This window comes from Arachis ipaensis, chromosome B8, assembly GCF_059453495.1.
Source record: "Arachis ipaensis isolate K30076 ecotype BB chromosome B8, ASM5945349v1, whole genome shotgun sequence".
NCBI lineage: Eukaryota > Viridiplantae > Streptophyta > Magnoliopsida > Fabales > Fabaceae > Arachis > Arachis ipaensis.
The window spans coordinates 13,045,835-13,067,986 of NC_142443.1; the positions used below are offsets into that span (position 1 = coordinate 13,045,835).

Genomic DNA, 22,152 nt, shown 5'->3' on the forward strand with positions numbered 1-22,152 from the left:
TTCTTCACTGCTCCCATTTTTTCTTACATATAGAATATTTTTTTAACTTACATCATTGAGTATTTTGATATTGATTTGAGCAATGAAACTCAAGACAGAATTTTATATCTTAAGAGTAGTGGTGCTGTGAAGTAATCTAAGAAAAATGACACAAATGTAGCCAAAGATACAATTTTGGAAGAAAAAGAAGATCCTCTTGCAACTGAGGATTAGGGATCTGAGGTCTAGCCCTATTTGATGCTGCTGTTTTTTTACAATCTGTTTTTTGATGATACAATTTCTTACAATTTCTGATGACACTAACACTATTACCTGTTTTGTACTTGTGGTTTGCATATTGAATTGATTTTTGTAGGTTTACCCTCCTTGATAACAAAAGGGGGAGTAAGTGTTGTGTGAAAATAAATTAAAATAGCTATATTGAAACTATTAAACTTATGATGCTTGAAACTGGCTGCAAATTTTTTTTGTTTTAAACCATTATTTCACGTAGCTCTAATTATGCATATTACTCTGATTGTGAATATTGCTTATACTTATTATAGCTTTTGTTTTGGTTTCTGATATTTTAATTAAGGCTGCTCCACGATATTGCTACTGAAAAATTGTTTCTAAAACATTAGTTTATCATTTATTTTTGTTGAATTTTATTTATAAATTTTAGTTGTTGAACTCTATTGGATGACTTTAATTTAACTTTTACAATTTTACTTGCTTTACACTTTTTGTGTATGTGTTGAACTATTTTTCTATGCAGGTGTCCCTCCTTAGTAAAAAAAAGGGAGAAAGAAAAAAGAATTGAAAGGCTGCTATCTGTTTTTATCTTGATTTATGATGATGATGTTTGAAGTTGCTGTTTATGATTTGAATTTGTGTTTTAAAATTCGCAGCTTGATCTGGTTGTGAATATTGTTTATAGCTTAGCATATGAGCTTTTGAATAAATAACTTTTAATTAATATTTGGATTAGTTCTGATTCATGCTTGTTTTAAGGTTGGCTGATGATATTTGTGAACTGATAATAGCCTTGCAAACTTTGACATATGATCAAACAGGTTCTATAAGATACAAAACTGTTTGAAAATTATTGGATGTTTGGCATTATTTCTGTGAAAAGCTTGTTGGTATCAAGTTATGAAAATTAAACATTCGGAAAAAGTTTAGAGATCAAAAGAAAAGGAGAGCTTCAAACCAAAGGAAACATTAAAGAAAAGTTTTTAAAAACTCCTCTCATTTCATTTCAATTTATTTAATAATATTTGTCATCAAGGAAAAGATTGTTGAATTTAGAGAACTAAATTATGATTAAGATGATGACTAAATATTATTGGGCTATTATCCAATTAGTTGTGTAATTTATTTTGTTAAGTGTGTAGAAAATCAATTAATCACATTGGCCCAAGAAGAAATAAAACAAGCACAAATGACATATGGCCCACCTACACACAATCATGACCCAAGGGTTATTTGTTCCATCATAAATATTTTCCATCAGAAACAAAAGCAAAAATAAAAAAAAAAAGAAAGAAAGCAATTGGCCCAAAAAGCAAATGCTCAAGTCCAAATGCACACACAATGGTCCAAGGATATATAATTACTACCATCACAAATAATTTTTGGCTGAAACAAACAAGCCTCTAGCCAAATAATGAAAGATAGAAAGCAAGCCCATAATCAAACCAAAGTCCAACGGTGGTTAATATTCAAATCAATTCATTCACTTAGATGGTAACTAAGTGATTCAAATTCCATTTTGAACTATTTACTTCACCCACCAAACCAAAATTCTTTTTTCTTCTTTTTCTTTAACGTCACATCACTCTGAAGCAAGAAGAAGAAAAAAAAAGTTCTAGAGTTAGGGCAAAGTAAAGAACAAAAAGCAAGCTTCCAATTTCAAGTAAGAAGAGAAGGTCAAAGGAGCTATAGCAAAAGGAAAGATCTCATCAGGAAGAAAATCACATAAATGTTAAGAAATCAACTGGACCACAAGCACCATTCTGGAAAAAATGAAGAAGGTGAAGTCAATGGTGCTCTACTTGAAATCTACGGTCAAAAAACAAACTTAGGGCCAAAGCAAGAATGCAAAGCTCAGATTCAAGATTCTTGAAGAAAAATATTAAGAGAAGATTGAAGCTATGGTTGCATGTCACTGCTTCTACCCTCCCTCTCTCTCTCCTCTGTGAACGTCGCTGCTGCATTTGTGTATTGAGAGAAGAGAACCAACATGTGCTGAAGAAGGTTTCAAGTCCTAGAAGTTTCACTCCTTTATAATAGGGGTGAACGGCCAAGGATTGGAATAAGGAGCGAGAGCACACGTTTAGGTTCCCATAGCTCTTTGAGTTATTTATTCTTCTCCTTTATGGTTTTTATTTTGTAATTCTTTTTTCTCAGTTTAGTCTGTCTGAGTTTCATTGAAAAAAGACAAATATAGTAAGGTTTGTAAGAAAAAAGCCAATGAGTGGAAAAAGGTAGTGAGCTAGACTTGGAGAAAAAGTCTAAATTATTTCAGAAATTCTTTGTTAGTATTTTTATTTTGTGTCATGATCTTGAGGGGATTTCCTTGCAAGTTGGGTTAACACTTTGCATTTGAAAGTTAGGGTGAGTCCTAGTCAAGTTTAGGTTGGGTTAGAATCTGGACTTGTTCTCTTGCGGGTTGGGTTAGCACTTTGCATTTGAAAGCTAGGATGAGTCCTAGTCAAGTTCAGGTGGGTTAGAATCTGAACTTGTTCCCTTGCAAGTTGAGTTAACACTTTGCATTTAAAAGCTAGGTTGAATCCTAGTCAAGTTCAGATTGGGTTAGAATTTAGACTTGTCCTAGATAGGATTAGGTAGATCCTAGGGAGAATTGATGAATGTAATTCTGTTGAAAGATAGTGAAATTTCGTCCTGTTGTGATGGAGACTGGATGTAGGCTACATTGTACTAAGTAGTCGAACCAGGATACCTCTATGTGTCATTCTCTATTTTCTTCTCTGTTTCTGGTTCTGCACTATAGGAGACAAAACAGAAGTATCTACTACTGCATTAAGAGACAAAATCTTAATGCATCATGTTTTCTACTCAAAGTATCTCTACTGAACTCAAGGTTGAAAGCTAAAGAAAAAGGAGGCTAAGATTCAACCTCTCTTCTCTTAGCCACTGATAGCCATCAAGGTCATATATACTATAAGATAATCTCATCTTTTTACCAACTGTTCTTTCATTCAGTAGTTCCTATAAAAAAAAGATGGATGGTTTTATTCTTTTCAATTTTTTGGTGTGGTGTGTATAGAAAGGAAGCATAATAATATTGTATTTTACAAGAATATATGAGATTTTAAAAGGTTTAAGCATGAGTTTGACACTTGGCATATTCATATAGATGAAGTGTAGAGTGAATTAAAAGATGGCTAATAAAAGAATGAATGGTTAAAACTTTCTCAATGCTAACAACCGCAATGCTTAATAGATGTTCAATAACTTTTTTGGATTTAATTATTTTTTATTATTATATGTTGTTCTGTTTAATTTGTATTAAAGAGACTTATGATGATGATTTTATCGTGTTAGTGTAAAAAGTGTGGGTGTTATATTTATTTTGTACGCTCTTAAATTTCATGTCTTTAATGGATATTTGTGACTGAATAATTATTAAAAAATTAATTCAATATCTAATTTATATTCTATTTAAATTATAATAGCGAGTAAATATTTTTTATTTTTTTAAAATAAATAATACAATTTTTTCTATAAAAACAAAGTTTTAAGTTTAAATAATTGTGAGATTAGATTATCCTGCAAATGATGATAAATATCTTCGCATTAGATCTACTATTAAAAAAACTTATAAGAATATTATGTTGTATTATATAATTTGGTTATATTTTTTTATCATCAATCTAGATTATTTAGATTGATATACTTCTAAATGTGAATTTAATTTTTTAAATTATTAAATAAAATCAATTATATTTAATTAATTAATTTAATTAGATATCTAAATATCTTATAATTTAATATAATTTAATTTATATAAATACATGACTTTTACTATTTATATAACAAATTCTTGAGATAGTTTTTGTAAGTTGTAATTTACTTTTTTATCTGCATATTCAACTTTTAATAAGATTTTTATATTTATGAATAGATTATTTTTTTTTACTTTAATGTGTGTGTGATAGATTTTTTTTTTTTTACTTTATGAATAGATGAATATTTAACTTTATAACTTGGATTATTGTATAAATATAACTAATATGATCTTATTTCTATTATTTGAGCCAATAATGCCCTTATGAATTTTTTTTATTACATAATTTACTTCGATACAAAAATAAAATTTAATTTATAAAAATTTAAACTTAAACACTTATTATAGTTAAAATCAAATTTCAATTTATTTTATCATATTATATAAATATTAAATTCTTTGATTAAACACTTATTTGATTGTGATATGATATTATATATGACTTATATATTAGCAATTAAATTTTAATTGCTACACAAATACTATATTTTTTGTCATTGTACTTTTTTTGTTATTTTAAAAATTATTATATTTTTAAAAATTATTTAATTATGTTTATTTTTAAAAATTATTGTCATTATTGGAGAACCACTAATATTCGTGATAGTCTAAAATTGAAAAAATAAAAAATACAAAATATTAATACTCTGAGCTTTCGAAATATCAATTTTGTGGTAAATATATATGATTATGATTAATAATCATGAGGCCTTTATTTTATTTTTAAATTTTTCAGAATATATTTGTCTTACTTAAATTTTATTTTTTTATTGATTGTTATTATTGTTTTTTTGGCATATTTAAGTGTCATTAGCTTATATCAATTAAAATTTATGACTTGAAAAATAGACACATATTTAAAAAATTTTAAAAAAATACTTTTTTAATAAAAAAAATTATGTCATTGTACTTCAGTATTTTTTCTGCATCATATCTTATATTTTTACTATAATTTAAAATTTTACGGATACAACAAACTAATTGTTACATTAATAAATGTATTATTAATTTATTATAGAGGTAAATTATTAAAAAAATATATAATATTTAGTTAATTCTCATAATTTAATTTAAAGGTATTTAAGTTATTTTTATATAATAAAAGTGATGATATGTTTCAAAAAATTTATATGATATTTACCATAAATTTTATTTTTAATAAAAATATATCATTGTATTAAAGTGATGCATTTTAAAGGTGTATAAATGTGATTTTTATTAAAAAAATGTTGCAAGATAACAAATGCTATTTTGTTTTAATTTTATCCTTAATATTTAGTTATAATTTATCCTTGATGTTTTAATATGTTTTTATTATACCATTAGGGCGAACAAATTTAATTATAACTAATCAATTATATTTATTATTTGGTTTGACCTAGATAAACATTAAATTATTTAGAGTATTCACCAATTTTGGTCCTCAAAGAATTTTGGATTAGACATTTTAGTTCCCAACTAAAATTAATTATTCAATTGGTCCCTAACAATTAATTCCGTGAGTCACTTTGATCCTTTGATCCATCAATTCTAATGGAGACAAAATAGTCTCTGGTAACTCTAACATAAGATAAAATGGTCACTGACTCCTTCTGTTCAGAAACGACATTGTTCTCCTTCAATTTCCATCATCTCTCACAGAATCCTAACAGTCTAACACTACAACTTCAAGTTGCATGTGCACACTCTGCAACTTCAATGTTCACAAGAAAAAAAATCCTCAACTTGTTCTCAACCAATTCATACTCTAAAAATCAATGACTATGTCTCTCAAGTGCTTATCATCTTTGATGGATCCCATAATTCCATGAATCTAGACAGCAAATCCGATTGTTAAGACTCGTCGTCGTCGATTGCTTCCTTCATCTTCTTCTCCAAACCAATGTTCAGTAATCGCTTTAGTTTTCATATGAGCGGGGACGGTGACATTGCTCATTGCACTGATAGCTTAGATACGAGGTCGAAACTGTCTGTTGATGCGTGAGTATCTTTTCTATATTTTCTTAATGATTTAGATATAGATTTATTGAGTTTTTATTAGGTTTTGGTGTTTTAGGCATGTTTGGATGTTACTTTGAGATGCATTGTGATTTTATTAATTTCAAAAAAGATTTGACGAGTTTGACAAAGTTCGTGCTGAAGAAAAAGGAAGAAATTGAATGCTGTCATGCTTGGCGTTTGGCACCAAGCACCTCGTATTTCGTGCAAACTTTCTGTTAAGCTGGCGCTAAATGCCACGACTCGGAGTTTAGCGCCAGGTACCTCGTAAAGCGTGCCCAAAACCACACGCTAGTGGCGCTAAACACCAATCCTAACGTTTAGCGCTAGGAAACCAGTAACTTCAACAAAGCTTTCTGCCTCAGCATAACTAAATGTCGAGCCTAGCGTTTAGAGCGTTTTGGAGCTCCAAGGAAAGCTTCGTACTTTAGTTTTTCGTTTTTTTATTTATTTATTTTTTATTATTTAAAACAAAACACAATCTTTTAGGTTTTAGAATTTATTATTTTATTTTATTTTTAAATCATTTAGATTAGATATAAAAGGGAAAAAGATTTAGCCCTTCGAGCTCTCTTATCTCCTTCTTTCTCATTCTACATTTACATAATTTGAGAACCCTAGTTTTTCTCTAAGTCATGAATAACAAAACCTTTTCTGTTAATGTTAGGAGCTCTATTTATTTTGATGGATTAATTCTATTGTCATTCTACTTTTGATTAATGCACTGATTTAAATTCAATGATTGCTTTTGTTCTTTATCTTAGGAATTAGAGTATATTGGAAGATAACTCTCTTTCTACATGAATTCTTGTTGAATCTTGAAAAAGTTAACTCACTTGAATAACAGCTTGAAAGTAATTCCTTATAATTCTCTAATTACCTGGACTTAACGTGACCAAAGAATTAAGTGACCAAAGAATTGGCGGATGATTAAGTTAGAGGAGAAAACAGTGTCGTTTCTGAACAGAGTGGTCAGGGACCATTTTGTCTCCGGTTAGAGTTGCCAGTGACTATTTTATCCTCCATTAGAGTTGACGGAACAAAGGACCTAAGTGACTGATAAAATTAATTATTAGGGACCAATCAAATAATTAATTTTAGTTAAAGATTAAAGTATCTGGTCCAAAATTCTTTGGAGACCAAAATAGGTAAATACTCTTATATTTTTATTTAGTGCTTGTATGTCACCGCTGCTCTCTATCCTCAATTTTATTTTAAAAATAACCAATCATATTAACTGTATATTAAAATTTGTTTCTAAAATTAATATTAGTATAAAATATATATTAAAATATTAAAAATAATAAAAAAAATTAATTTTCAGTTAATCAATTTTAAAATTTAAAATTTAGAATTAAGTATTTAATTTAGAATTTATTTTAAATAAAATAATTTTTAAAAATTTGATTATCTAATATTATCTGAATACAAAATATATATCTTAAAAATAAGTTAAACAACAGATATATTTATACTCATGTATACAATACCTAATTTTATTATTATAATATTTTTTAAAAAATAAAATAAAATAAGCCATATAATCATTCCTTGCTGCAAATATGTAGACTGTAGTGCTAGTTTCCTTGCAGCACTTCTATTTTCTTTTCAGATTTTTAGTTGCTAAAGTATATATTTAAACGTGAAGTCATCAGTTTACTTTCTCAGGCTTGGACCCCAAAATTGATCAAATAAATAGTAAATAATAGTGAACAGGTATATAAAATTATAAGTACATCATGATTTATTTATGCCTAGTTTAGATTAATTGTTTACTAATTCTAAGTGGAAGAAGGGAAAAAAATAACGTCAAACAAATAACGATAGAAAATATTGTTTTATTTCTAACGTGAATGAGAAGTTAGAACGTCGGTCTCTCATTACTGCAATGTGCAATCTGATGCTGCCACAAATTTAGAAGAAAAAAGAAACGCACATCATAAGAAGTAACAAAGAATATATATTCAGATGTTAATTTCAACCTACTTCCTATTAATGAAGCAGACAAACAAAGAACACAACATAGCTTCCAAGTACATCTCTCTACGCCAACTAACACTGTTCACACTAACAAACATCAACGTCAAGTTCACACAAACAACAACAACAACAACTTATCAAGCTTATTTAAAAAATTAAATTAAATGTGATCTTTTAAATTGGTCAATAATGATTTTTGTTTTTCACATAGTAATTTCTAAAAAAGTAATAAATTAGTCTCTTATCTCTAAAAATTTTAGAAAAATTAATTTCTAATATTTAAAAAGATGATTTTAAAAAAATAGAATTAATTATAAATTGGCTGATATTTTAAAAAATAAGAGATATTTTTATTTTATTTTAATTATTATAGGAAAATTTGTTTAAAATTTTAATAGATTAGGAACTAAATTATTAATTTTTATATGAAAAAATAATTTGTTGAAGAAATCAAATTTGAGATATTACTCTTAATATAAGTTGATTCTTGAAAGTCAAATAAATAATAAGGGCCTTAGAAATTCAGGATACCATACCATACCAAATTCCCAGTTTCCCACCTGAGTCACACGATAAAGTCTTTGAAAATGATGTTGGAAATTTGGATTTTAGGGTGCTATATATCTTGGTTAAAATTTTCTTTTATTTGATATTTATTATTCAAACAACCTAATAAATAATCTCATAATAAAAAGTATTTTGCAATCAATAACATTATGCATGGCAGGAAATTCAGTGGAAACACGTCATTATATTCCTTGACTTCCAAACTTGAAATAAATGTCACAGGATGAATCTCCACGTTACTACTAGTTGATTAATTTATTTATATAATGACTTTTGTTTAGGAGGTAGAATTGACTTGTTGTTATAATTGTAGCAAAATTCTTAAGTTAGTTAGTCCACCCCAAACCAAAGAAATGACACAACGGCTTATATATAGCAAGATTCTATTGTGAAATAATGTAATTCTAGCACATTTTTACTCGTTGAAAATATGGATCAAGTTAAATCAGTTGTTTTATGAGAAGAGATTAATGTGTTATTGTTACTTATTAGTAGAAATACATTCACAAGTTCAACATTTTATATAATAAATCATTTTGAGCCCAAAGATTTTATAAACATGAAAAAATTATATAATATATATATGCATTCCTTTTTAGGTGGATCAAAGTTATTTGGACTTTTCTGTTGAAATTAACATCGATCATGTGCTAAGCATCATCATTCCCATTTCGGCAATGTAGTTGCAAATGCTGACGCTTCAAAACAACTAACGACGATATAACTATAACTATACACTACAATAAGTCGGTGTTTGGTTGGGTAAATACTAAATAAAAGTGTTGCGTGCTATTGAAATATTTCAGGTACAATCTAGACATAATTAAAGATATTCTTTGTACACCTATTGAACAAAATATGCTATGTTAAACTAGCAAATAAAATCATATTTTAAAACAATGTTTTGGGCTCAAAATTTTGACATTACAGTAATATTTAAACTATTCATCTTACATAAACACTTCTAATATCCTTTGGAGCACGAATACATAGTCTAAGTGACGTATCGTGTAGCTGATAACTGTGTTTGTTTTGTGTGCGTATGACTTGAAATATAGATGTAATATGATACAAAATTTTCAATTTATTTAATAACAAAAATGCTAGTTATATATTAAAATTTAATTATTAAAATTAATCATTATATATATATATATATATATATATATATATATATAATAATATGTATTATATATTTTAATATATATTTTACGTTAGCTACTGATTTTAAGTACACTTAGCATAGTTGATTTAATAATTATATAGATTGAACATTATGGTTCTTCTTTATTTTTTGTCAAATAAATTGTACAGCTTCTAATTCTAAGCATTACAGACTCGCTCATACCAAATTCACACACACAATACTTAAGAGTTTTATCTATTACTTAACCTGGTCAAGTCTCTATAATACACGATAATCACTAGACCAAAACCTTGCCTGTTTTTCCTCTATTCTAAACTTTCAAATTATTACCTTTTTTTTTATTTGGTTAACAAATTATTACGTTTATATATAAGCTAAAAGTGTAAAACCCAAAGAAGACAACAGTACTCAGGCCCAAATATACTTTTGACGATGAATTCTCATCCTGTCTAACCGAACCGAACTTCCATGCAAAAAGAAAGACCCGAACTCATAAAATATGGACAAAAAAGAAAACTCAAACTGACCCAAACCTTCTTTAAGACATCTTTAGTTAAATACTTCAATAATTCAGTTAGTGATAAATGATCTTTATCTTGCAACAAGTACGCTCGAATTCGAAACTTGGCTGAGACCGATGGTAGATGAAAATTCCTTAGGTAGTATTTGTTTTGAGATATTGAGATAGAGACTGAAAGATTGAGACTCAGTATTGTGTTTGTTAGTTTAGAGACTGGTACTAAAATTTCTGTCTCTGTCTCTAAAATTGCAGTATTTCAGTACCTCCAAAAAATAGGAACACAAGAACTGAAATTTTTAGAGATAAAGACTGAAACTTTAATAATATTTTATACCTAAAATACTTTCATTTCAATTAATTAATTCTAATTTTACTCTTTGTGCAAATTAAATTAGAGTTTCATTCTTATTTCAATTCTTGTCTCCCATTTTGCACCAAACAGAATACTGAGATTTATTTCAATTTCTATCTCTTAGTCTCTATCTCTCAGTCTCAGTCTTTCCGTCTATGTCTCTCCACCAAACGCTACCTTAGTGTACGTTGAAAAAAATAAACTTCAATCCTTCATAAAATACAATATTATTGAATGCCAAATAATTTAAGTAGCAAAAGATGCATTATCATTTATTTTTACAAAAATAGATAAGTGTTATTTTGCCCAACTTTGCCCCAGATACCCTAACACCCTATATTAAAAAATGAAACAAGTCTTACTTTCCTTACTTGATTAAATCCATTTCATATATATATCTCTACTAAATAGCATAATTTTTTTTTTTTGAGTATACAACTATAAATTCAACCTATCACACCCTTCACTTATATTTTCCAATTGTAATCCAAACTAGAGTCCTATTCTTGCATAAACCAAGAAGTGTCACTGTATAAGTATAAATTATAAGCATCCATAGCTTGATTATTGACATAGAATAGAAGGTGCTAGTTTCTTAATTAAAGTTTGTGAATTTTGTGATATATGGTTCAAGTCAACATAATCAAAGCTATAGCAAGGTAGGAATAGGATCGGCATTAAATTAATTTGTACGGTTTTATGACTCAATTGATGATACTTTCGTGTGTGAAGACTGAAGAGGGGCCACACGTTACTATTGAAAATACGCCTAATCAAATTCTAATTTATTTCAACTTTTTCAATAATTTTCACTTTTTTTCCTGGTAATATATTTACGCAGTTGGACTATGATGCTCTTGAAGATAACGAAGGATTAACTACTATTAAATTATTTTGCAGATTTTACATGTGACAAATTATTAATCTAAAACAGATATATACTTTTTTTTTCTCACTTTACTAATATAAATAAAACAACAGATAACTAATGATTTGAATAAAATCAATGAAACTAAGTTACATGCAAAATGCAATGGACAGTTTCATTGATAGAGCTACTTGAAGTTGAAGGAGACACAGAATGACAGAAGAACACATTGCAAAATTGTTCAAGAAAGTGTGATTTCTAAAGTGATCCTTTAAATATTGTACTTGGGTGGGGCAAGGATAAAAGAAACCAAAATCTTTTTCTACTAGAGGAAGAGAATAAATTAATAATAAATCAAAACCAAACCAGAATCTTTTCCTCTTGAACTACTCTATTCTCAACACTAACAAGCAATGAGAGCTATAAATGACCAAGGAATCCACCTCAAAGCCCTATATTAATTGAGCAAAGTTTCATAAAGATTTAATTACACAAATTTATCAAACAACTTTTGAAGGAACCCCCTATTAATTATATAGAAGGGGGGAAAACACCAGTGTAATTGGCCTGCAATAAGGGAAAGAAAAGAAAGCCATAAAAAAAAAGGAAGTTGAATCCAACCAGACAAATTTGAAAGTCTTGTAGATGATCAAAATGTGCCCATCATCTTAATCTTCCCCCAAGATTGCAAATCTAGTTAGACATTGCTCCTGCATGACAAGATTCATAAGACATAAGAGGAATTCAGAAAAAGTACTTAATTTTCAGTATTGCATAAAAGGAAACAATTGATTTTGACGAGTTTTCATTATTTGTTCTATTAAATAAAGAAAAGCTCAAAAAGATGACATCTTTGTGCAAATCTATTGAAGTGGTCCCTTTCCCTTTTCCATTTTCCCTTGGATGGAATTGTTTAACATCATGGTCCAAGAGAGGAAAAAAATAATGGGGATTCAGTGAAGTATTATTACCTGATACCGATAGATAGGGAACACTGCACCATTGTGAAGTTCAATGCTTTTGGTGTCAGTGATGTGAATTAGGAGAAGCAGAAGATGAAGGCCTGTCAGAGCCAACACCATGGCTCTCATCTTCACCTTGAATCCTAGCAGGAATGCAGAACCCTGGCAATGCATCAGAGAGGAACCTGCTTCCAAAGATTGAAGCTTGGTGTTGCTGCTGGATTGGCTGAGACTTGTGGTTGTGGTGATGCTCGTTAGAAGAAGCCATTTGAGGAATCTCACTCCAAGGGCGAAGTGATGGTGAGAAACTGGACTGAAGGGTACCCCTTTGTTGATGATGAGAAAAAGCAGAAGAAAAACCAGGTGAATTCACCATGAAACCGGAACGGTTCATGTCGGCTTGCGTGCCTCCGGCATCACTGTTCCAGGCCACCATTCTCTGGTAGTTAGCAAAGAGAGTTTGGTCATTTGAAGAAGGGTTTTGATGATCTGCACCACCTCCTTGTTGTGACTGTCCATGATGATGAATTAGGCCAGAATCTTGGAAAGAATGAAGGGAAAGTCCAAGATCCTCTGAGGAGTTGTTGGTCCTTGAGATTATCTCAGGAGGGTAGCTCTGGAAATTGATGGAGGAAGCAGCAGACGTTGTTGGGAAAAATGCTATGCCACCATCAGTGTCAATAGGTGAAGGAATGAATGCTGAGTGGTGGTGTTGGTTTTCAGGGTCTTCACCTATATGTCACACAAATATGAATACAAGTAAATTAGCTTGAAATTAAAAAACTACAAAATTATAAGGTAGCAGTTTTTATTTGATGCATGTATGCACAAAATAAGCATGATGTTAGGTTCTTACCAAGTTGCCTTTGAAGCTGAAAATTGTAACCAGAAGACTCTGATTGTTCTGCAATTGCCATGTCAGTTGATCCTCCATTCTGATCCTCCTCCACCTCATTGGTAGTGGGAGGAGGAGGTGTAGGCTCCCAAGGAGGGAGCTCGGCGAGTTTGTCGATGGCTGCTTTGGCCTTCTTGATAAGCCAGTCCACTGCCTTGCTTGGCCTGTCATAACCAAGCCTGTCTTGGACATCATAGAATTGGATTGCAGTGTGTGCCGAGAGCCTAACTCGACGGTCACGCGGCCCTTTCGCCGTGTAAACCTTGCTGTGTCGATCTTTCCGGCCGGTGGATCGAACAATGTGACCACCTTGGACTTGAACAATCTCTCCCCCAGTGCTCTTCATTCCCATAATAACACACCACTTTTATATGCTCTGTGGTTTGATTCAAACAAGGTTCTTCTTCTGTTCTGTCTCTGAGCCTATTTCATATATCATATATGGGGTGTTTTGTGCTCAAAATTTTGGTGATGGGAATTCAGATTATTTTTCCCTTCTTGAAATTGGGGTTTGGGTTTGTTATAGGTTTTTGTTGTGGATAGTACTCTTTGGATTTGGTTCCTTTCTAACTCTAAATTGGTGTTTCTTCTTGTTGAGCTTCATCTGAATTTTCTGATAGCTCTGCCACTTGCTGCTGATCCCAGAAAGAAACAAACCTGCAATTTCAATCTCTCAAGATTCCCTGTCCACTAGAGCAATACCACTACCAAATTCCAAATCCAAAAAACCATAGCATGTGAATAAAAATACACACAACAAAACAAAATCCAATTTAACTCATTTGCTTTCTCTTACGTATTTCATCAAATGACTCATATGCATACATCATTTCTACAACTGCAACTACAACAACATAGAGTAAAAAGGACATAGTAAAAATAAAATTTGAACTTTATGATAGACTTCAGAAGAATATGCAGTTTTTTGTTTTCTTTTCTTTTCTTAATTTATCCAAATTCCAAGCCTTGAAACTGAATTGTACTAACTGGGAAGTGGGTGTTAAAAAACACATGGGTTCAGAAGGCTTGCAAGAGATTCAAAGTAGAAAAAAAAAGAAAAGAAGATAATTTGTGGTACCTTTGGTTGAGAGTAAGAGAGAGCTGGTTGATGGTTCTGCAAAGCGTGGGAGAGTGTGATGAGTGAAGAGATTAAAGATGTTTTGGTCGTTTTATTTTTAGCCCCACAAACGCAAATGTTGTTGCAAGTGAAAGAAAGAAAAGAGGTTAGTTTGTTGTCACAAACCCCAAGCTCTTTTTTGAGCCATGTTCTGAAAAGTATATAAGGGATTTTGTCCACTCTAATATATTATTTTGAGAAAGAGTTTTAGTGAGAGTAGTGTATAGTTGTTGGTAGTGATGAAGTATGATTAAGGGGGATGGTGTATGATGGAGAGGTAACTCTCAATCACCATGTCTTCTACTTGTATTGTACCCACACCTTTTTGAACCCTTTGATAATGACATCTAACAGCTTTTCTTTCATTTATTTCCTTCCTATTTCTAATTTTCTTTTTTGTGCTTCTCTTGTAAGGCTGTTCACGAGCCGATTTGGTTTGGAATTAAGAAAAATTAATAATCCTAATTTAATTGATTCGAATTGGATTGTATTTAATTTATAGATAGACTCAAACCAATTTGAATCGATAAAACTTGGGTTGGATTAGTTCGGATAATCTAATATCTGACTGAAAATAAAATTTTAAAAAATAGAAATTTTTTTAATAATATTTAATATTAAATAAATAAATAGCAATCCATCATTAATTTGTATTTAAATGAATATTATAATTTAGTATACTTTAATATTATATTATTTTTTACTTTTTAAAATTAAATTAATCTAATTGAAAATCAAATTGGTTTAGATTTTGCAACTTTAGAATCAATATTCAAACCAATTAAAGACGGGTTTAATTGGATATGATCAGAGTGTATTTTTACCCATTGAATATATAATTAATATAATCAAATCAAATCAATTTTAGTTGAATAATCAGATTATCCGTATCCATAAATACTCCTTTTTTTTGTTCAATAAGAAGGAAATTGTTTTGATATAAGCTTGTAAATTTTTTTTTGTGAAATATGATCGATTTGTGTATTTATTGTCAAAATTAAAAAAAATGATTTTTTTAATATATAAAATTTGAATTGTTAGTAAAGAGTATTATATTCTTTGTTAATTAAGTAAATATTAATTTTTATTTATTATATTTTATATCAATAATTTATATTCAGAATTTAAGATTTAAAATTTAATATTTAAAATAATTTTTTTTAAGTGTATTAGTATTTGTCATAAAAAAATTTTTACTTTTTGAACTTTTAACGAATATAAAATTAAAAAAAATGTGATGTGTGTGTGAAGATAACATACTTCTCATAAAGATTGCACACTCGTCGTTATGTTGCCATGTTCTATATATATTATAGCTTTTGAAGTCATGGGCTTTAATTTTTACTGTAAACACTGGTGAAAAGAGAAAGCTTAACTAGAAAAAGGTGCAGCATGCATTTACCAGAGGCCTGTTGATTCTGTGATTTTTAGCAACTTGTGTGGATACTTATTAATTGTTCCATGAATTTAATCCACCAAATGCAAATTTAATGCCAAATCACAATAAGCTTTGAGACTGTGTCCCGCAGGCTAAATTAATTATCCGAATATTTCCTCCTCTCTTAAATATTTGTTATCAAGTTGTAAGTGATATTGCTTATTTTCAATTAAAGTTTCTAAAATTGGATAAGGCAAGTTTTTAAGAGTTTTACACTTTTAGTAACAAACATTCTTGTAGAGTTGTAGTATTCTTATTAAAAAGTATGTATTTGAATAATTTGCTAAACCTCTTTTTTAATACCATTGAGATATCATTACACCTTGATCATTATTCATTTAAGTAATAGTATTTTTTGTTTGCACACCATTCTAAACATTCTTAACATAAGTTTTCCAAGTACATGCTAGGAGATTATCTTTACATTAACCAAAGCTTTATATAATTTTGAGGTGGGTTCAACTAAAAAAATTACTTTTTTTTTTTTAGTTAATGTTAGTTAATTTTTTTTAATTTATATTTATTTTAAATGTTAAATTCTAATTTTTTAACCTTAAACCTTAATCTTAAATTCAAAATATTTCAAAAATAAAGATTAAAATAATAATTCTACAGTAAAAAATTAATTAATATTAATTAATTTAAAATTATTTTCTTATACTTATATATTCTTTTGGGAGAAGGTACTTGCGTTACGTTGTCTTAAGAAATGAAAACTAGCTAGTACTTCCTAGTTACTAGTAGTTTATCTCAATGTAGCATTTGTGGGAAAATGTGAGAGATGATATAGTATGAAATTATGAATCAAGCAATTTTGATTTTTCTTTTTTACCTTGTGTGGTGTGTATGGGGTAAACGAGAACTTTGAGCATAATTTAGATTATCATCAATGTGCTTACATTATTAAACTAACATTTTAATTTTAATAATAACCATTATATTTGCTAAAGTATACATGTGATTTTCTTAAACTTTACTAATTAGTACTATTCTAGGTAGTGATTAAGGTGTGAATCCCAAAAACCAATACGGAATCCATAAGTTAGAATTATGATAAACATGAAAAGCCGTTTTGTTAAGAAGAAAAAAATTGTTTAGATCATGGTGGGGGGTGTGGGGGTGTGGAGGTGAACATTCATTAGAAATAAATTTTTGGTGGGGAAGGTACATTTAAAGGGTCCAAGGGAATCAGCATGTGCTATGCAAACATTCTTTAGAAGGTGAATTCAATTCTATGCCACCCTTCATTAAATAGATTTTATTTAACAATTTATCATGGTTTAAAAATTCCCTCGTCTATGAAAAATTATAATTATTTATACTTTTATAGAGAGATCTTAATAGAACATTCGTTTTGTGTGGAAGAGAAATATCTTATTCTTTTTTTTTTTCACCAAAGATAATATTGAAGGAGGATCGAAGAATATGGTAGTTGACTAATAAAAAAATTTAGATATTTTTTTTATTAAAGATAAGAAAATTCGAACCCACAACTTTTTAGATGAATATGAATTGAAGAGATTATGTGATTTGAGTTATAACTTATTAGTCATTGTTAGTTAGATTATGGGCTCAATCACTTGATCATCATATTCTACCAACAAGATAAATGTATATATATTTTATATGATGCAAAAGTATAAACTTAACCATAATATATTAATTAAAGATTGTATATAAATAACTTTCATAGTTAAAAATACTGAGTTCGATTTTTTATTTAGTTATTTTAGAATTTTCTAAAATTTTAGCTTGTACAATATTAAAAATAGATAATTCTATCTAACTTTCTCTTGAATAAAGAGTTAGTTATTTTCTATGACATATGTTTAATAACTATTGAATGAAATAAATTATTTTATTATTATTTACTCTAACTCTTAATTTAATATGAATTTTGATAACTTAACTAATTAATTATGGTAAAACTTTTCTTTACTAATTACAAAAATTACTAGAAAAGTCCCCTTTTATAATTTTCTGTTTTTTCAAATCATCTATTTATTAAATTTTAATTATTCTATTGGTCCTTATAGTTTCACTAAATTTATAATTAGATTCCTACATTATTTTTAATTTTGTAATTAAGTCCGTTTCATGTTAAAAATATTAAAATTAATAGAATATTTTTTTCCAAAAAATAAGTGATGAAAGATCTAATTAGATTCTTAATTGTAGATATTTTCAATTTGCAGAAAAATATTCAATTAGCTCTAATATTTTTTACAGTGAGAAGTATCTAATTACAAAATTAAAAGTAGTACAGAAATTCAATTAGAAAATATATAAAGACCTAATTAAAAATTTGATAAAATTATAAAAATTAATAGAATAATTAAATTATTTATTAATTAGTGCCAAAAAAAAAAAAGAAAAACTCAAAAACTAAAAGAACAAATAAAAAAAAAAGTAGTTATTCCAAAACTAAACAGCAGAGTTTTCTCTAATTGAAGAAAACTTATATTTTTCATTGAACAATGATGTAGTTAAAGATAGGATATGAGCCAATCCAATATAGCCAGTTTTAAAAATTTGAGCATAGATTCACTGAATTTCTTCAAAGGAAAGAAAAAGTATAGTTTGGCTTCAATGGAAGAACCACAATTTGGTTTCTCTTTTATTTATTCTTTTTTAGTTTTTTTTTTAACTAATTAATAAATGGATGGTTTAGAAAAAATAAAAAATTATAAAATAAAATTTCTTTAATAACTCTTGTAGTTTGCAAAAAAAGTTTTACTATGCTTAATTAGCTAAGTTATCAAAACTAAGGTTATGTGCATTAAGAGTAGAGTTAATCATAATGGCACATTCATTTCATCTAATAGTTAATAGGATAACTAATCCTTTATTTGAGAAAGCGTGGAATATAATTTACCTTAAAAATAATAGTAACGGTTGCAAAATTGATATTTATATTATAATAGATACACATTAGTAAATGAAAACAATTTGGAAATTATTTTTTTTCCAACTAATATTCAATTAATATAATTTTGTCATTCTTTCTCTTATCTATCTTAAAGTTTTCCAGTTGATTATTTTTAGTAACATTTTTCTCATGATTTGGCAAACCTATAACTAGGTAGCCTATTTATTAACACTGAAAGGCTCTCTCCATTTTTAAATAAATGTTGCTTTGATTAAACGTTCTCTCAAGATTCATATCTTCTAGAATGACATAAATTTTTGGTCATATAAATCATAAAATGGTGTGGCAAGTGACTCGCACTCTTTGAAAATGATGTGGGTCTAGTATTTGTTCTTATTTGTGATTTCGTATATTATCATCCAAATTCCAATCCTATATAACCACACATTTAATTATAAGATTGTATGAGTTGAAAATTGAAATGGGATCATATTCGTTGAAAGCATACACATTAACACTCATGCATCATGCATGCGCTTTAAAGTGCACGAATTGGATTTGCCAATAATTTCCTTCTTCATCATCTACATTTGTTTTGACCAACTTATTAGGTATGATGATAATGATGATTACGATAAAGTATATTTGTTCTCTTAAATATTTATTAAAAAAATTAAAATTATTTTTAATGTTTGAGTTGTTTTAATTGTGTTTTTCTTCAACATTTATCCAGATATGTTTTAAAATTTTTATCACGTCACATAACGTCAATATCCAAGCAAGTGCATAATCGGATATATTTAAAAATTTAAAAATTAAATGATTACAATTAACTGCTAGTTGTAAAATTAAAAGCAAATATAAAAATGAGGATAAAATACAAAGTCATATACTTAAAATCAATTAGTGGCACTTACACACTGCTTATTATGATTTCTTATATATAGAATATATATTTTATCGATGTTGTTTGATATATATGTATATATACTAAGTAAGTGTCTCTACCTAATACAATTTAAGTTTTTGAAATAAATGATTTTCTAATATGATATCATATTTTGTATAATAAAAAAAAAACTGAAATTTGATCATTTTAATATTAAAAAAGTTATATGCAAAAAAAATAAAAAAATAAAAACTTTAAATTCTATGAACATTCAAGCAAGAAAGAAAAAAAGCTTACAGTACAAGCAAAGACAAAGAAAAAGAGAGAGAATAGAGAAAGAAAGAGATGAGTTTGAGGAAAAACTGAAAAACTGAATTAGTTGATGATTGATTAAATATTGCAGTACAATAGAGTGTCTCTATTTATAGTGAATGTTAGTTATCTGTTATAACTAACTCTATTCCATGTAACTAACATCTATACACTCTCACAAGTTCCAAAAAAAAAAATTATGAGCGGGTGTATTACATATATATTATGCAAGTGCCTCTAGTTCCCTACATGATATCAATTTAAATTTTAGAATAAATAATTTTATTATGGCAAATTCAAACATTAAATAAAAATTCTATCGTAATGAATTTAATCAATATTTGATCTTTTTAAGTGTAGAAACAAATATAATTTATTCATGTATAATAGGGTTAGCTCTCAATATATATATATATATATATATGCCAAGAACAAATGTATGATTTTCAATTTTTCATGCAGGGCTTAATTATGATATGCCGAAATTTTTCTATTATATATTATTTATGCAATTTAATTATCCACCCTGCTATAGAATCAACATTAACGGAAAGAATAAATATTTAAATTGATTCTTAAAAAGTTTAAATTGAAAATTTTGGTCTTTGATAAATTTTTATTTTTTATAAGTTCTAACATTATATTTTTATCAAAGAGATTGATCTCTTCGTTATATTATTTTGAATGAAGACTAATATATCTTAAAGTATATTTTTCAGAATTTAATTATTTTATAATAAAATTTGATAAAAATTTATTTGCTCAACACGCATATAAAAATTTGATTGAAAATGAGAAAAAAAAAAAAGAAAAAAGAGAGAGACTAATCTATTCTACGAGAATGTGATTTTCAAAAAATTCTAAGAAATAAAGTTAATCAAAAATTAAAGTCTAAACTTTAATTTTAAGAATCAATTTGAATATCCATTCTTAAAAAAAAAATATATATATATATATATATCTCACAAAAATATGAGAAAAAAAATAAATACTTGTTTATCATTAATTAGAACCAAGACCTTGATAATTAAGTTATATCTTCGTATTTTTTTATATTAAAAAAATATAACTAAAATTTTTGTAAAATATTTTATCTTTTCATTTTTATTCGTGTACCAAACTTTAAATTATAGTAATTAATTCAATTTTACTTACATACTAAAATATTAACTTTTGAATATGCTAATTGTTGGTATCAAAATAATATTCCAACTAACTAGAACAAGTCCTTAATAATTAATCATCAGATGGTGTACATATATATGAAGGACATATATGAGTAGAATCTTGTATGTAAGTTGTACCGAAAGTGAACCAAGCTAAGCATCATAAAAATGAGACAAAAGGGTTATGAAGAGGGCATCTTGCTACAGAACATGAAAGCAACACACGATGTGTTTCTTTTCTTTTTTGCTTTAATTATTCTTTCCTCCTCTTTATTATTTCCTACTTGATGAATGTGAACTTCTAACTCATAATTAAACTTGGCAGTTACACATTTAGAACCAAGTGAAATAATAATGGAGTTCAAAAGAAATTCATGGTGACAAAGCAAGTCATGTGAAATACAAAGGTCTATGTAGCTAGCATCACTTGCACGTTACTCAAATATGTTAACCAAAATTTAAGAGTACTACCCTAGTTACGGAAAAATATCTTGATTTCATACTTTAACTTATACAGTATATTTGGTAGAGCCCTAGCTAATTTTGTCGGTAACGTAAGGCAAGTGGAAAATCAAGCACTAGGGTTTGTACAAACTCTATAACACCCACATCACCACTCTTCATTCACCTAGCTAACATTATATTATTATAATAATTAGTTTGCCTAACCAAAAATTCAATATTCTTCAAACAAAATAATTTTGATTATACAGACACAAAGAGAAAGCTAAAGACTAATAATTTTAGTGTAAAAAGGTCGTTAGTTAATATTGGTTTAAATGTATGACAAAAATATGTAAAAAAAATTAGTTGATTATTTAAGATGTCTTTAATTAATTTGTATTTTTATTTTAAATAATTTTTTTAAATTTTATTAAAAAAGAGAAAATAAAAAATAAAAAATAAAAATTGTAAACAAAGTTTTATTTTTTTTAATATTTTTTTTAAATTCTAAAAACAAAAAATAATAAAAATAATAATAAAAAATAAAAACATAAACCAAATGTACTACCCTTAAACCCTAACATTTAATCTAACCACAAGGATTTACAAAAAGTTG

The 22,152-nt window shown here is 27.8% G+C and overlaps 1 protein-coding gene across 2 annotated transcripts; it reads right to left on the reverse strand.

Moving 5' to 3' along the window:
- Positions 1–11,871: 11,871 nt before the first annotated feature.
- On the reverse strand, positions 11,872–14,733 carry LOC107613723 (transcription factor TCP4). 2 transcript variants are annotated; one of them, XM_016315845.3, is made up of 4 exons: positions 14,380–14,733; positions 13,263–13,958; positions 12,416–13,138; positions 11,872–12,154 (listed from the first exon to the last, which is right to left on the reverse strand). In XM_016315845.3, the coding sequence occupies exons 2-3, from the start codon at positions 13,651–13,653 to the stop codon at positions 12,471–12,473; spliced, it is 1,059 nt and encodes a 352-aa protein (XP_016171331.2). In that variant the 5' UTR covers positions 13,654–13,958; positions 14,380–14,733; the 3' UTR covers positions 11,872–12,154; positions 12,416–12,470. The 2 variants fall into 2 exon arrangements, with proteins under 2 accessions (XP_016171331.2, XP_016171332.2); XM_016315846.3 differs by having other exon boundaries at positions 13,263–14,005; positions 14,380–14,724.
- Between the last annotated feature and the right edge of the window lie 7,419 nt (positions 14,734–22,152).